Below are 16,272 nucleotides of genomic sequence, written 5' to 3' on the forward strand. Positions count from 1 at the left end.
CCATCATTTCGGGGTCAAATTCTGCCATTTTAACCCATGTCAAAAAAAAAGCAAAATTTTGGTTTGCTGAATTAACCAAAAACATTGGGACAAAAACAGGAGGAAGACGCAACTGCATTAGTCAGCACCCTGACGAAACGGAAAAAAAATCGGTCTATGTTTATTGCATCCCAATTGCCATCCCCGGGAAGCCGATAACCTGAAAATGGAAACACGACAGTATGCGGTAAAAACACCGGACGGGAACGGCGAGTCCATTAGAGGGAGAAGCCCCTCGGGGGAGGGGGAGGGGGAGGGAGAAAATCCGGGATGTTGCTGGGAACGGCTGATAGGAAGGGTTGCAAGAAACAACTCACCGGTATTGCCCCTTCAAGAATGCCCCTGGCAGCTTACTGTTATTTTTAAAGGGCAACGACCAATTGCCAATGCACCTGTTTGCATGCGGACTAGCCGGCTTTGGTCAATTTCAATCGCATTCAATCGCCCATTCAGGGAGCTAAAAAAAAAACAACTTAATTATGCTGGCATTTTATTGGGCGCTGTTGACAGCGTTTAGCGTAGCCTCTAGCATAAATTAGCTGCTAGCTAGCAACATTCGCGAGTGCGCTATATAGGCTGGCGATAGCAGCGGATTACCTTTCAAACGCAGTTTAACTCCTTGGTGTAAATTTCGACCCGATTTGGGCCATTGATCTGGACCGTAGGTGTGGAACTCCAGTCCTGGAGGGACGGTATCCTGCATGTTTTACGGTTTTCTCTCCCCAACACACCTGATTCAAATGATTAGCTTATTAGCAAGCCCTGCGGGAGCTTAAAAACCATCCTAACCATTTGAATCGGGTGTGTTGGGGAGAGAAAACCGGAAAACATGCAGGATACCGGCCCTCCAGGACTGGAGTTCCACACATATTGTCCAAATCAATGGACCAAATTGGGTCGGAATTGACGATAAAGAGTTAAATTGGGATTTATTTATTTACATTGGGGATTGGGTTGGGGATTGGGAATGTGCAATTTGGCTTATTTGTTTATATTTGTTTTTCCTCAAGCAAAAAAAAAATCTCATCCTGTCCCCGTGATCGCAAGTTTGTGAGACGTCTTGTGAGATTCGGATCACGTCCCGTTCCTCGCTATGATTCTTTGCTTTCGGGTGCTCTCGTTTGCACACGGCCAACGAAAAAAGACAATTCCCAAATGTAGATGCCGAAAGCTGCGACATTTAAAAAAAAAAAAAAATCTGATTCGACACGATATGCGAGCCATCCCCAGAGGCACGTTTGCGACACGGGCAAGTCGATGCTAATCAGCCGGTGCGAGCCGCTCACAGCTGAGCTCGACTTCCACCCGACGGGGAATCCTAGCCTAAAAAAAAAATGCTATTTTTAGCCCGCCTGCCCCTCTTTCTTTGACGTTTCCGTTGGCTACCCCACATTAAAAAAAAAAAAAACATAAAAATAAATAAATCAATCAAAACCCTCATTAAAAAGGGAAATGTGAGCCTTTTGGTCAAATCCCATGAACGCTTCGCACGCTTGATTGACTTCCTAACGACGCCGCCACGGGGAGAACAAAAAGAGCATCTTCTGGTTCGCATCGCCGTGGCAACCGCAGCTCTGTTACCATGGCGAAGCGCCGAACCTCTCCGAGACTCCCGAACGCTGTATGATTCCCGCTGGAAGTTTGGCAGCAACATTACGGCGCTTTTGAAAACTTTTAGAGTCTATCCAAGGAAATGTCCCTGAACGTCACACGAACGGCCTCGGAAACAGCAAAAACACCCTTAGATTTTGCTAATCAAAAAAGCAGCAAAAGAAAAATGATTACCAATGTCATTTTTTGGGTCGGTTTGACCCATAACATGACTGTTTGCTCAGCCCCCGGTTGAATTTTCTGGTGAATCTAAAAATAGCAAACGATCTCCGATCAACCCAAAAAATTCCGGCATGTTTGTGTTGGGAATAACATGAAAGACGTCGGAGCCCAAATGAGATTCTCCGAGCTTCCATCTGCGTGCGCTTTCAACGAAACGCACGTCAGAAGTTATTCCGGTCATCTCTCGAAACGGAGCCAGGAAATTCAGGGAATTGGATAAAACTGAGCGGCCTCGAACGCAGCGCCGTTAGGTTGCATGACTACCGGTGCGCACCTGTAAAACCTCGTTTTTAATAATGCACACAAATCTTTAAAATAAGAGACTCTACAGCCTACGTTATGAATTATTCAGGCTACCATTTAAAGCATCACGCTACTCGCTAGTTATGCTAGGTTAGCAAATGCTAAGCTAGTGATTCTAGATGGGAAATTTAGACTTCATTCTTGACTGAATGGGCATGTACATTTTTGGTAATTAATCTTAAACCAACGCTCCATGAACAAATTTGATTTTCTTCCTCATCCCCCAGCCCGTGGGTGCGGCCCGGCCCGATCGTCTGACTATCGCCGTCACCACGGCAACGGAGGGCGGAAGGGCGGCCGCCTTCCCCAGGAGTGTCGTGAGGTTCGGGTCAGATAAAATCAAATTGTCATCCTGCCATCTCGGTTGTGGCAGACGCTTGGCTGTTAGACAATGAGCTAGCGCTGAGGAGATGCACAAAATCTATACTGCACCTCGGGAGGGATGATAAGAGATTGATCCAGATCAATATCTACATCAACACCTAATCAATCAGTCCGAGAATGACAACAAAAACTCATTGTGGATGGAGCTATTTTTTGCTCTGCTTTGATGTCACGTCCCTGGCAAACAACTGGGCTAGCTGCTACATGCTAGCCCGTCTTCCATGTAGACAAGACCACACCAAGCTAAGACATTGAGACTAGACACGGTTGAAACAAAAACCCTTAAAACCCTTAAAAAGTGGTCTTGAGACCAAGACCTATGCTGAGTAATCCATCTCTAACCAGGAACCTTCTGGATACTTTTGAAGAGGTATCGCTCGGCGTATTGTATTCAGCAACTCCGGAAGATGGATCCGTTGCTTCATCTTCCAATTGATTTGCTCTCAGATAGAAACTCTCATTACTCCCATTTGATTAGAGATGAACCCTGTCAGCAAAAATCAGCAAACATGTTCAAAATGTCAAAATGCGGTCCTCGAGGGTTGGTATCCTGCATGTTCTCCAGGTTTTTCTCCCGATTCTAATGATAAGCGCATTTGCGGAGCCCGAGGAGAACTCGCAGCCCCGCAACGAGACGACGGAGGCACGCAAAAAGCAAAGGCCGCCTAATTGAACATGGCCGAATTTGACGAGCTTCGCATTATTCAAAAGGGCGGCGGAGTCGCTGTAATAACGTCGCGGTGACACAGCGGGAGCGCTTGGAAACATGCTGACGGCGGCCGTCAATCCTTCCTCGACATTCCCGGGGACGAGAAGAGGAGGCGGCCAAGTGTGAGAGTTAATGACGGAGCGGAGCAGACATCCCCCGGCGTTCCCTTTACGATGTCCATAAAACAAAAGAGCCATGGAGGGGCAACGCATATTTCCTGCTTCAGCGCCGCGAACAGCGAGGGGGCAGCTGAGAACCTGGCAGTTTTTCATACCAGACCGTCAAAAACTTTTAGAGGTATCACGAGAAGGTTTACTTTGGTTTTGGGTGTGTGATAACGCCAAGATCTCAAGATCCTGGTTGGTGAGATGGACCTGTGACAACTTCTTAGGATGGTTGATTTCAAGACCTAGTCACTACCACGTTCCTCGATATGTTCTTGACCAAGGAGACCTTATCCAAGGATGACCCGGGAATCCTCAATGTCCTCAAAAGACAGAGAGGGTAGCAAAGAACTTGCAGGTTTCCACCCTTCACCTGGATGAAGACATCGTGGAGTGCGAACAGAACCGGCCAAAACCTTTAGAGATAGGGATTTCTGTGGTTTGATAAGACCAAGATCTCAAGGTCTCAAGGTCAAAGTCAGACAGTCAAAATAATTTGTTTTCAGGGCCTAGTCACTAACATGGTTCTCGATATGTTCTTTCACTGATAATAACTTATTCCAGGACCACGCAACCACGCTCAATGTCCTCAGAAGACGTTTCCAGACTTGTCCTCAACCACTTCTTAAAAGATGGACTGATTCCTGGCGTTTTCTTAGCAAAAATGTACAAAAATTGAAAAGTACAATATATAGTACTGTATTCATCAAATAACAAAGTAATATTAGTTAATAACTATGTTAAAAATTCTTCAAGCGTCAGATTTCGTGACGTTTTTTTATCTTATTTTGAAATGCATGCTTTTAATTTGTCGGGTCGCGTTGCATTTCCGTTTCCTGTTTTATGTTCTCTGTGCGTCATTCGGCTCGTTACAGTAACGTAGTGAATGACAACGTAAGCTCATATTTATAGTTTATTATCATTTATGGTGATAACGCACTCTACTGCCTATGTTTAGTAAGCGATGACTGTTTATTCTGTTTATGTGTTCGTTTGTGTAGAGGTTGCACTTTATAGTTAGTAGTTGTTGTTAGTTGTTGCTAACCCGCTAATGTCGGCTAAAAATACAGTAAATTCATAGATTAAGTGTTTATATGTTAGTTGACTGACTTTAAGATTGTTGTTGATTTATTATTCAACAGATACTACATGATACACCATACATGAGCCAAAATAAATGTGAAGTTCAACGTGATGACTTGCGTACTCTTTCACCGGAGCCTTGGCGCAGATAACCAGTCTTGAGAACAAATTCTCAACAAACCAAGTAATATTAGTTAGTTAATGAATATACAATAATGTTAATAAGGATAATGTAATGTTAAATAATAGAAGGGAAATAAAATAGGCAAAAAATACCAAAAAAAAAGGATTGTTTATGGTTACTGCGGCTATATTGGGGCATACATAGAAATCTAGCAACTGATACCCTACTTCGCAGGTTTCAGACTTTGCGGGGCTTTGACAGCCCCCATTAACCGCGAAGTAGGGGGGATCACTGTATATCCCCCCCCAGCAAACTGGCTAGCATGATCTTTAGCGATAATGTAGCCTTGCTAAAGGTCAAGGTGGTTCTCTAACCCTAAACTGCTTTGGTTTCTACATATGTTCCTGGTAAGAAAAGCTGGTTCCTCCCAGAGAATGTTTTTGGATGAACATCCTGTGTAAGATTTGTAAACCTCCTGTTATGTTGTAACCCACAACTTGTAAACAAACATAACGCAAGGGTTAATTCCTGGGCAAACCGGTCAAGCAGATTCCAGGATACCATGGCCTTTTTCCCAGTAGGCATGGCATCTTTCATTATTTGAGCCTGGTAGTCATATGCTTCAGATTTATCAATAAATTGTAATATATTCAATGATTTTCATACTGTTATGTAATCATGCTAATAATGTATGTGTTCCGTGTAAGTTGAGAGCAGCTAATTAAAAGCTAATAGAAATATTTAGCAGAATTCCCAAGTCACTGCTATATCTGCCATAAAGCTAACTATTTAGCATATCAAGGACATATATGACACAATGGAGCCATGGGGGGGGGGGGGGGGGGGGGGGCTGCATTCGAAAGCTCGCTCATCCTTTTAATCGGAGTTGAATCCATCAAAGTAGGTCAAACTGCATTGCCCATCTGCCCCACACGGATTTTAAACGCTGATTAAAAAAAAAAAAAAAGATGGAAAATAGGGCGAAGGCCTTCTTCATAGTGCACAGTCAAGAGAGCAACGCCGCATGTGCAATTGACACGCGTGTCATCACGCAAACACTCAAAAAGGTCAAACGTTTCAATCTGCGTCTCGGCATGCATCGATCATGTCTGCCCTCATTTGCATACAGACATCTATGCCTCCAATCTATTACACATTAGCCAGCGCGAGCAGCTATGCTAACAGGAAATGTCTGTCTGCTACATGCACGCTTGATTGGAAGATTTGGAGTTGAAAGGCCCCCAAGCATTAGGGCTCCCCTTTGAGTCCGTAAAAAAAAAAAATCACTTCAACAAACTTGCAAGATGTCAAGTCTGCAGAGAAAATTCCTTGGTAGAAAACATTTCACCTCCAGCTGCTTGAAGACACAACTAATCAAGAACACAGGAAGTAGCTTAGCTTCTCCCGCGCTGCTGTGTTGACTCCCCAGATCCCCTCGGGGCTCCTCCCAGTTACCAATTAAAGGCAATTCAATTACAAAATGGACATACTGTGCTGTGGCGGATATATATATATATATATATATATATATATATATATATATATATATATATATATGTACACAAAAATGTGTGTATGTGTGTGTATGTGTAAATTCACACACGGCACAACACTTTTAGTGCAATCAATAGATGTGAGCACGTGCACCCCCCCATGCTTCCAAATGAAATCAATGTCCTATTTGTCCCCAAATAGTCTCTACAAAAACCGAAAGTCCGAAGAGTGTCAACTTGTACAAGCGCTCGCTTGAAAGCAAGAAGAAGCGTTTGGACCAATTGAACAGATTTTCATCAAATGTATTCTAATACCGCGCACGTGTCATCAAGTGTCAGTTTTGCTTCATTTCGTCGGAGATTCCGTGTCACGTGACTTGCCTGGAAGGTGTAGAACCGGGTGCCATTGGGCGGGTGCGCCTTAGGGGAGTTGGTCCCCGCGCTCACGTCCGAGAAAATCATAATCCCGCTCCCAGATCCCAGATCACGGCATGACGGCCATCCGGCAAACAAAAGAGCGAAGCTAAACAAAAAGGCGTGCACGCGCGCGCACTAGGCGGCGGCGTGCCCGCGCGAGTCGCCCAGCAGCGAGGAGGAACCGTTCCATGGTGCCACCGAGACGCCCGCGGCTCGGACTGACGCTGCGGCGCCGCTTCTGCGAGGATTAACAACCGGCACCCGCCCGCCCCCACCCACAACAGTCCCTCCATCTCCTCCTCTTCCTCCTCCTCCTCCTCAACCAATCAGCTGGGACAGCATCACAACAACATGCATGGCAAACACGGCGTCAAACACGCAAGAATTCCTGAGTCAATTCAAACATATTTCAACAGAAATGTTACATCAAGGATTTCAAAATTCGTGCGGACGCCGGAACGACAGGGGGCGCCGGAGCCCCAAATTTGGCTCGGAACTCCTTAAATATTCTTCATTGAACGTTCGCTTTTCAAATATCCTGCTAAAGCCACCGTATTCATTAGTGTCCACTAAGTTGTGTCCATTTTGTCTCAGGAAGATGAAGTGCATCTCATTGCACGGGATTTGTTATGTACCCCCCCCCCCCCCCCCTCCCCCCACGCTCCAAAAATATCGACAGCATTCATCTCGCTGTCTCATTATTTATATGCAGCAAGTGCACGACAAAAACATGTCCTCCCACTTTATTTGCAACTTGGGCTTCATCAGTCATGCGATTGATGACCGGGAGGAGGAAGAGGAAAAGGAGGACATCTCATAAGTTCCTCATTAACGCCCCCGCATGAAGGATGGCGCTCACCTTTTTTTTTTAATGCACATAAAATGTGAGCTATTTCTCTAATAAGGTTTGGAGACGAAAACACGGGGAAAATGTAGACATAAATCCACATTAGTCCCCAAAATGTTGTTAGGGTGACTGCAAAGCTCTTCAACTTGCATAACTGCTAAAATTGCATGCGGGGGATGATGAAAATTATCGGTAAAAGTTAAGGAAACATGGGAGAACAATGTTATATTCGTGCAGTTTTTGATTGGCTAATAGGCAACTCTGCAGCAAATATTTCGAGGTCTTTTTTCAATCAAATGGCACTCCAAAGTTCACTTTGAAAGGCTATTGGCGCCCTCTGCTGGACATCAAACAATTGGACTTTTTGGTGAAAAAACGCGGTTTAAACATTTTGACCCCTGCGAAAAAATACGAAGTAAACAGCATTTTCAAAAAAATCCATTTTCAATGTCTTATCTCAAAAGGTTTATGCTGTTTATGAATAATTCACAAATTATTTTATTTGCGCCTGAATCCGTTTTAATTTGGCACTAATGTGAAAAAATAGCTGTATGTGTCCCATTTTAAAAAGTCTCAGACCTTAAAAGCTTTCATAGAAAGAAACGATTCACAGTAAATTAATCTGCGTGCAATACCTCATGTGACCGCAAGAGAGCAGCATCCAACTAGAAGACAAACAGCAAGAGCTCTACGCTTAGCCAATTCAATCAAGCGTTAAAAGTTTTGAAAAACGCGTAACTGAAGATAAAAAACAACAAACAGCGTTTTCATCTCTCAAAAAGTGTTTTTTTTTTCTTTTGGGGGTGGGGTATTTTAAGTTAAAAATACCCAGTGGCCTGTCGGTGTTGCTATTTTTAGAAGCAACAGCGAAGATTAGAAAGAACGCTCTATGTGTTATTTAACTTAAAAATAGCGGGCGCCAGCTTCAGATGGTTTGTTCCTAAATTGCGGTCACGAAAATCGTGCTAATGCATGCTAACACACGACGTCCCGCGTTCGTCTGGCTGCTGTTTGTTTAAAAAACACAAAAAAAGATTGTTTGTGCTTCCAGCTCATGCTAACCGTGATCCGGTTGGCTAACAAAAGGCATCTTTGTTTTATCCCTCGAGTTGTCATGGGTCTCCTTTTGTGGCTCTCGCTAAAATAGGACAAACGGCGTGGCGAATTGCTATGAACCAAATAAAAAAAACTAACAGGCTCGACTCGCTATACAAACATACAAAAACAACGACCAATAGAAAGGGAGACAGGATTGAAAGACACGTCAACATTTGCGAAGAAGCACCCTGAGATCTTAGATAAGTATGAAAGATGGAAAAAAAAAGACGCTATGTCTCACAATGGGGGCCATAGTATAAGCCTGAAAAAAAGGCTTTGCATAAGCTACATAGACATCGCCAAAAATCTCAAAGGGGGCGGGGCATGGAGTGTAAAAAGAAGACGGAATGCCCAACGTACACGGGCTTGGGAAGGACATGCAAACTCCGCGCAGGAAGGTCGGAGCAAGGTGAGGGGGTGATAAAACGAATCAATAAAAGATTTTTGAGCAGGCAGTATTTCATCTTCTATCACGTCTCACCAGAGGCGATGTTCGGCCGCGACCTACTTTTTTTTTTTTTTAGCTGTCACTCACGCGGCCATGTGTCATGCCGCTGCCTCACTAGCACACGCTAGAAGCTTCCGCGGAGCTCTCGTTTCTTCAGCTAGTGCGCAAAGGTGGCGTTGGTATCCATTAGCGTGCAATTAATGGCAAAGGAAACACCCGGAGATCCATTAGCTCTTCAGGAAGTGGCTGACCAAATCCCAGCTGATGTTTTCAGACTTTTCTGCAAAGGGCCACGTTGTGAAATGCTGCATCAATTTGGGGCATTAGCGGCGCTAGCTAAAAAAAAAAGTCAAGAGAGTCAAAGGTACAACAACGGCGCCGCTCTCTTTGCAAGCCTTCCAGCTCTTGGCGGTCAAACCTGTGACGCTCACATGCCGGCGCCAAGTCGAGGCCCTCGGCCGCGTTCAAACACTTCTTTGTGGGTGGGAACAATGGCAACATTTTGCCGAGCGCTCTGCAAATCACTCGCTGCTGTGCCGAAGACGTTTCCACGGGATTACAAAGAATATGTAAATAAGAATTCTTAACAGCTCATTTTTATGGGTCACGTTATGAATGGCGGCCTTCATATTTTCGTGACAGCGACAAACTCGGATTGTTAGAAACCTGCACCGACAAAAAAGTAACAGACCTGCATGATTTATGCTATTGGAGACTGCCCCCTGGTGGCGAGCAAAATAACTGTTCAAAATCAATACTTTGATGGTGTCCTTTTCTGTCCTTTGTTTTACGCACTGGAATATGAGCCGCGGGGTTCAAAGCATGAGAAAAAAGTCGCATCTTATGGTCTGATATTTATGCTATATAGGGATGTTCATCCTGGTTTGTACGATCCAAGATCATTTTTTGATTGATTCAATTCGGAAGGGAAACGATCGGGGTTGGGAAAATTTCATTGTAATATATTAGAACTTTTTTTATATCAATTTTTGAGGGCTGGGAAATCTAAAGATGTTGCCAAAAGATGTCACCAAAAGAAAAAGTACGTATCTAACATACATATATACAGCGAGTGCATTTCCGAAAAGCCATTTTGTACATGAACGCAGATGCTAACGTTAGCCTGAGTTAGCCTTGACCGATTGGTCGTTGGATGCTTGAAGCGGTTTGATGACGAAACGAAGCGCCATCTCCACGTTTACTGTTACCCTTCGCCGTTAATTTCTTCGTCGGCGTTGAACAGCAGTCGGGACCTAAACGAGCGCCGTTTAACATCTGCTGCCGCGTTGGAGGGGGGGGGCTGCAAGGCTAACATGGCACTCTAATTATACCCTGAATCTTCTTCTTGGAAATGCAGGAAGTGATGCAGCCATACATGGGACGAAGCTCTAAAAGGAACTGTGATTATCTCCAGTATGGCTAACGTCAATTAACGAGCGGCTCCAGCTGGCGGATGGAAAAGCCCGCGCCCCCCCCCCCCCCCCCCCGTGGTGACGCCTGGATCTTGATCACGCCGCGTTAGCCCAGCGACGCATGATCAGGAGTGACATTCCCAGGCACTCTGGGTGGACACCTGAGGCAACGGGAGACATCTGGTCCGCCATCCTTCACCTTGTTAGGCTTCACCTTCAAACGGCGTTTAGCATTAGCGCCACGAGCTTGACTTTTGAGTGGAAGCTAGCATAGGCGCCAGTAGCCGTTGTTAAAAAGTCAAGACTTCAATAACCGCATGGAGGATAAGAAAGACGTCTTTGTCCATTGTCCATTCAAACCTAAGCATCATTCTGGAGGTACATCTTTTAAAACAATAAATATGTTGAATTTTGATGATGTCGCCATTTCTGGAAGGGGACTGGACCAAGCTTTACCAATCGAAATATAGTTATGACTCTTAAAATGCCTGTTTTTTTGTTTTTTTTTTTTAGATATGACAAGATGGCTCTCAAAACACTCGTTTTTGATCAAAAATAGATTTATGCTAGTCAAAAGAAATTGCTTTATGAAGGTGCGATTCAAGGTTATTTTGCAAAAATATCACATAATTTTAGAGTTCTTTTAAGTAGTGTGCCTCATAGTGGAAATTTGCGTAAACGTAGTTTGACAATAATAGGACTAGTGACACACTATCACAGGGGCTTGGAGAATTAACTCAACAAGCGGACATTTTTTTTTTTAAACTTCTTTGCAAAAAAAGAAAAAAAAACAAGAAAATGAACTAATTTTACATGAGCATCCAATACAAATGTCTCACAGATGAGTTGACTTGTTTAAGAAGACTCTCTGTAACAACCCAGGCTAAACTTCGTTCCTGATTGACATCCAAATGGCTGCGTAAAAAAAAAAAAAAAAACATTGTGCAGGGCGTTGCTGTTTTGTTATCTTTCAATGGGAGTGGTGGGGCGGGGGGGGGGGGGGGGGGGGGGGGGGTCGTCCCTGGAGTAGCGCGTGAGCAAGAGAGCGAGAAACAGAGAGAGTCCTTGTCCCCTCGGCTGCCACCCATGACATCATGTTCTATTTCTGGCGTCCAAGTGAAGCATTGGAAGAGGTTAGCGAGGACCCGGCCGCTGATCTCAGAGCAGGTCATGGTCTAATTGGCTGATTCTTGCCCACCGACACAAGCGCAAAAGCGCTTTCGCCTTTGGCTGCGAATTTTGCTGACTCACGTTCCTCGCTGGCACATTGTTCCTTCCAACAAAGCCGAACGGACTACAATGAAGTCTTTCGAGCCCACGTTGACGACGTTGGGGACCGTCCCATCCCAAGGTCTTCCCTACCGATCGTTCGCCTTAATCGGGTCTTAACCTTTTCCGCCGTATTGATGGGCGGCTTCTGCCGGACGCCGCCGTAGATGAAAGGCTCGCTCCAACGCAAAAACAAAATCGATGCTGGTCAGAAAACGAACTATACAGCAGCAGCGGCGCCCCCTCCTCCTCGCTACCGGCTCGCTGGTCTTGGGGGAGGGTCACGTGATGCACAGGAAGAAAAGGCCAGCTGACAAGCCCCGGGGGAAGAAGAAGCTGGCAAGTACAGTAGTTTCATATCCATATTCTGTCCTGGTCTGAACCACACGCAAATCCCAAAGCAACTGAGCTAGCTTAGCCTAGCTTTAGCACATAGCTGTGGAACTCCAGTCCTGGAGGGCCGGCATAATCGGCACGAACCAGCCTTACGATAAGTCAAAGAAATATATAGCAAAATAAAAGCTTTCCTGCAAATATTTAGTTCTTGGATCGAAGCCTTTTGTCAACTACAAGTCCCAAAATGCACAGCAAGAACTTTGCATTGTGGGAGTCGGGCTAAGCCACTCAATGAAGTCATTGAAACACAAATGTCATAAGCGCAGGGAAATGCATGATAATGATGATTTGGGTTTGAGATATACTGTATCCAAAATTGACAATATTTCCAGTTTTTAATGGCAGGACGCCATAGTGAAAGTCAACATGTTTTGACAAGCTATGCAATATTTTGGCCTCCTCGTGTGTTTTTTTGTATTCTTTTATTTTGATATCACAAATCAAAAACATCTAAAAGCCCAAGTTGGGTCGAATTCCCCTCCCAGGGGTTAAGGTGAATTAATTAGTCTGCATTGGCTTGTTTTCCCCTCGTGCCTTTTAAGCGGGTGCGTTTTATAGTGCACCTTATAGTGTAAAAAAGACGATAATTGCCCCCCCCCAAAAAAAAAATCACAGGGGCTGCTACGTTGGAAAATCGTTTGAAAAACACTGGTTGAAACTGAAGAAATTCGTGAGCCCCCCCCCCCCCCCCCCGAATAATCAACGGATCTTGATGATAAAATTCCAAGAGTAAGGAGAAGCATGCACTATTTAGCGCCTATTGAAATCCGCTCGACGATTAGCGCTATGAGCCGGACTAGCAGGAAGGAAAAGGCTCTTTTAACGATTTCACGGAGGGGGAGGGGGGCTCCCTCGAGGCCCTTGGCGCGCCCCCTCCCCCTTCCAGTACAGTAGAGTGTTCAGCAGAGCGGCACGCAGCCTGCGACAGCGTGATATCATACAAGCTAGCCTCTACTGGCGTCCTTGTCCACAGTGCCTTGATTTCACCCGCTGGGGTGCGTGGCCGCATTTGCACAGATCCGTCGCCATGACGGCGGGGTCGAGTCGGGACAACCGCCGCAAAAAGGATGCGACCGCCGAGGACGAGAGACGTTAGCGACGCTAAATCTCGCCGCGGGGCGTCGGGAAGCGCGATCGCTTTCAAAAGGACGCGAGAAAAAAAAAAAAAAAAAAAAAAGAGCGCCTCGTCGGGCATCAACCGGTTTGGGCCCCGCCAGGCCAGTTTTTCTATTGGTCGGCGCAGTTGGCCACAAATTCGTGACAATTTCTAGTCAACTTTCATAGGAGTAAAAATGACGACGAATCGGAAAGCGAGAATTAGCCGTGACTAGCGGGATGGTAAGAAACGCGATAGGCGATCCTACCTGCGGGAGGGCGGAGCTAAGCTGTCTCTGCAGCGAGTCTCGGTCATAGATGACGTCTTGCAGGTGCTGCTGGGACAGGCCCAGGCTCTCCTGCGTTTCCCGCAGCGTGTCCAGCAGGCGGTCTCGCTCGTCCAGCATGTTGACCATCAGCTGCTCAAAGTGCGAGTCCGGGTCGGACGAGCCGCTCTGCGAGCCGCGCTGGTTCAGCGCCGTGTCCTCGCTGATGGTGGGCATCACCTCGCACATCATCTTGCCGCTGGAAAACAACAGTCAAACTTGTGTGAAAAAAAAAAAAAATTATGCACCACTGTCATTAAAACGATAACATCGGGAAAGTTTACGACCTGTTGAATACTCCGTGGCCTAAAATGGTGGTGGACCAAGTCATATGGGACATATGTAGCATGCTTGCGTTAGAATAATTGGACGTAGCAAATTCCATATTTGTTTCTGCGAAACGTAGACATGAATATTTGCTTTTGGAATTGTCATGTCTCCTGCAGCTGCAATGAATCACAGGAGAATGTGGGTGGACGTTCCTGTCTGCTCTCCTCGAAAGTAAAAGGCCCTTGTCTTCCTTCCTGTGTGTGGTTTATTAAATGTTTTTAATGAACCTGACGTAGTTGCCTTATCTTGAGGTAGTAATGAATTTCACAGCTTTTTCTGCAACGCGGCACATGGCGCTGTTTTCGCCGCAGACGCGGCCTGATAAATCATTAGCGCCGCCAAAGGAGAATCGATAGGTGGCAGAGCGGCCTTTGAGAGACACCGCATTGTAAAAACGGCGTTTAAAGGACTTGAACATGTGGATCCCGGGAATAAAAGACCCCGTTACAGTCCGCGGTGGGAACAAACCGGTACGCCGCAGCTAATTTCATCACGCGCCTCGCGCTAATCTCGTTAATGACGCAAACATTTGTGCGTGTAGATAAGAGGCGGTGCGCGAAAAATGAAAGAAAGACAAGGAACACCGGCCTCCAGCGCACATCAAAAGGTGCCTCGAGCCCAGACCGACTATACGCTGTCGCTTTGGAGATAATCGAGAGGAAAGAACGCAGTCGGGTATTTTAACCCCTGGGTGTCCGAGGATTTTTCACTAACCTTATTATCACCCAATTTGGGCTGACTTTGAAAGGCTCACAACATCGTCAAAGAGAAAAATATTTTTGTTTTCAACCCCTCAAAATGTACATCAGCCCTATCCACACATATGTATATTTACGTATATGTATTCCCAGGCTGTTTTATTTCCACGATTTTTGATTCTGTGAGGAAAATAAAACATTAAACAGATATTTGCTGCAAAGTTAAAGCTTTTCTGCAACATTTAGTTGTTGGATCGAAGCCTTTTGCCAACTACAAGTCCCATAATGCATAGCAAGAACTTTCCATTATGGGAGTCAGGCTAAGCCACTCAATGAAGTCATTGAAAAGCTTGCAAATGTCATAAGTGTGCCGTGAGTGCCCCCCCCCAGTGGTTTTGGGGTCTCAACACAAAAATTTCTATTGCAACTTGTTGGCGAGTTGCCGTTGAAAGTTGTAATGCATAAATCGGGGGAAATGCAAAATAAAACATTGGGTTTTCAGTCAGTCGGAAATTGACAATATTTCCAATTTTGAATGACAGTAAATGAGCATGACATGGGCTAAAAGTCATAATACTCTAAATATTCCTATTTCACTTTCATATATATATATATATATATATATATATATATATATATATATATATATATGGTATATTTTGAGGGGTTGAAAGTAAATATATCTTAATATTTGAGGATGTTATGAGCCTATAAGTCAGCCCAAATTGGGTGATAATAAAGCCAGACTAGTCCAAAAAAATTCCCAGACACCCAAGGGTTAAATAGTCTGCTGCCTAAAAGGGCTGTTACGCAAGCTATATCAATACCAACATCAATTTATGAGATAAGCATAAATCCATCTTATGAATTAGACAAAAGATGGCCGTTTTAAATAGACTGAGATGTTTTTAAGTGTGCTGCGTATGAAAGTTGGACATGTGCTCAAGCAAGATACCCAAAATACCAAAGGTGACCAGCGATCAAAATGAGGGACTTGAATTTCAAATTGGTTGATTATGATTGGCTAAACGGGGTGTGTAAATGTAAATAAAACAAAAAAGCTAAAAAAATGAAGATTTGAGCCTATTTTTGATGGACTGGACTAGCCCGCTGTTAACGGCAGAACTTTAAAGAGGCACTTTGTGTGATAAGCTCATTAGGGACCAAATGCTTGGCGGCGTCCCCTCACAACACGACAACATTCGCCACGCTGATCACGTTTATGAATCGTGTGTGTGTGTGTGTGTGTGTGTGTGTGTGTTTATGAATGGAGCGGAGCAGATTGTGGCGAGCGCTCCCACGGATTCAAACGCAAGACGCCTGCCAACAACGCAACCTGTCAAGTTGCGCCAGATAGCATCCAAATCAATGAACTGGCTAGTGTGTGTCTATGGGGGACTACATTACCCACAATCCCTTTCGGCTTGGATACCGTCCACTTCACGTGAATAAACCTCGGCGCTAACGTGTATTTAAGACGTGTATACTATGCACATGTGTGTGTTCTAATGTGTAATTTGGGCAAAAGTATTGGGACAGGAAGTGGCTTTGAGCCTTCCCGATCGTTTTGTGTGTGAAAAGTGGATGGCGCAAAAGTATTGGGACGAGACTTTTCATTCATTCAAACGAGATGATGCTATAGTGTGCATGTGTGAGTTAGGGGGGGAGGGAGGGAGGGCATGCTCGGCTATTGTCTCAAGTGCATTACATCATGCCAGTCCGCCCCCCCCCCCACCCCCCCCTCCTCCAGCAATGTCAAGCGCACACACACACGGACGCCATCACCTTGGCGATGTAGGTCAGG

The 16,272-nt window shown here is 45.1% G+C and overlaps 1 protein-coding gene across 11 annotated transcripts in view; it reads right to left on the minus strand.

Annotated features, from left to right (window-relative positions):
- Positions 1-16,272, minus strand: part of ppfia2 (PTPRF interacting protein alpha 2) — a 39,610-nt gene that overhangs the window by 18,710 nt on the left and 4,628 nt on the right. For 10 of the 11 annotated variants that reach the window (XR_015864210.1, XR_015864211.1, XM_088406517.1 and 7 more), the window contains one exon: positions 13,384-13,639. Coding sequence is in view for 9 of the 11 variants with exons in the window: in XM_088406517.1 (XP_088262643.1) it covers positions 13,384-13,632 (249 nt within the window). In the remaining 2 variants the exon portion in view is untranslated. Of the gene's footprint in view, positions 1-6,513; positions 6,790-13,383; positions 13,640-16,272 lie in introns of those variants that run through there. The other variant, XM_088406522.1, reaches the window with a different exon arrangement.

This window comes from Hippichthys cyanospilos, chromosome 22 (genome assembly GCF_059441005.1).
Source record: "Hippichthys cyanospilos isolate Australia breed blue-spotted pipefish chromosome 22, RoL_Hcya_1.0, whole genome shotgun sequence".
Taxonomy (NCBI): Eukaryota; Metazoa; Chordata; class Actinopteri; order Syngnathiformes; family Syngnathidae; genus Hippichthys; species Hippichthys cyanospilos.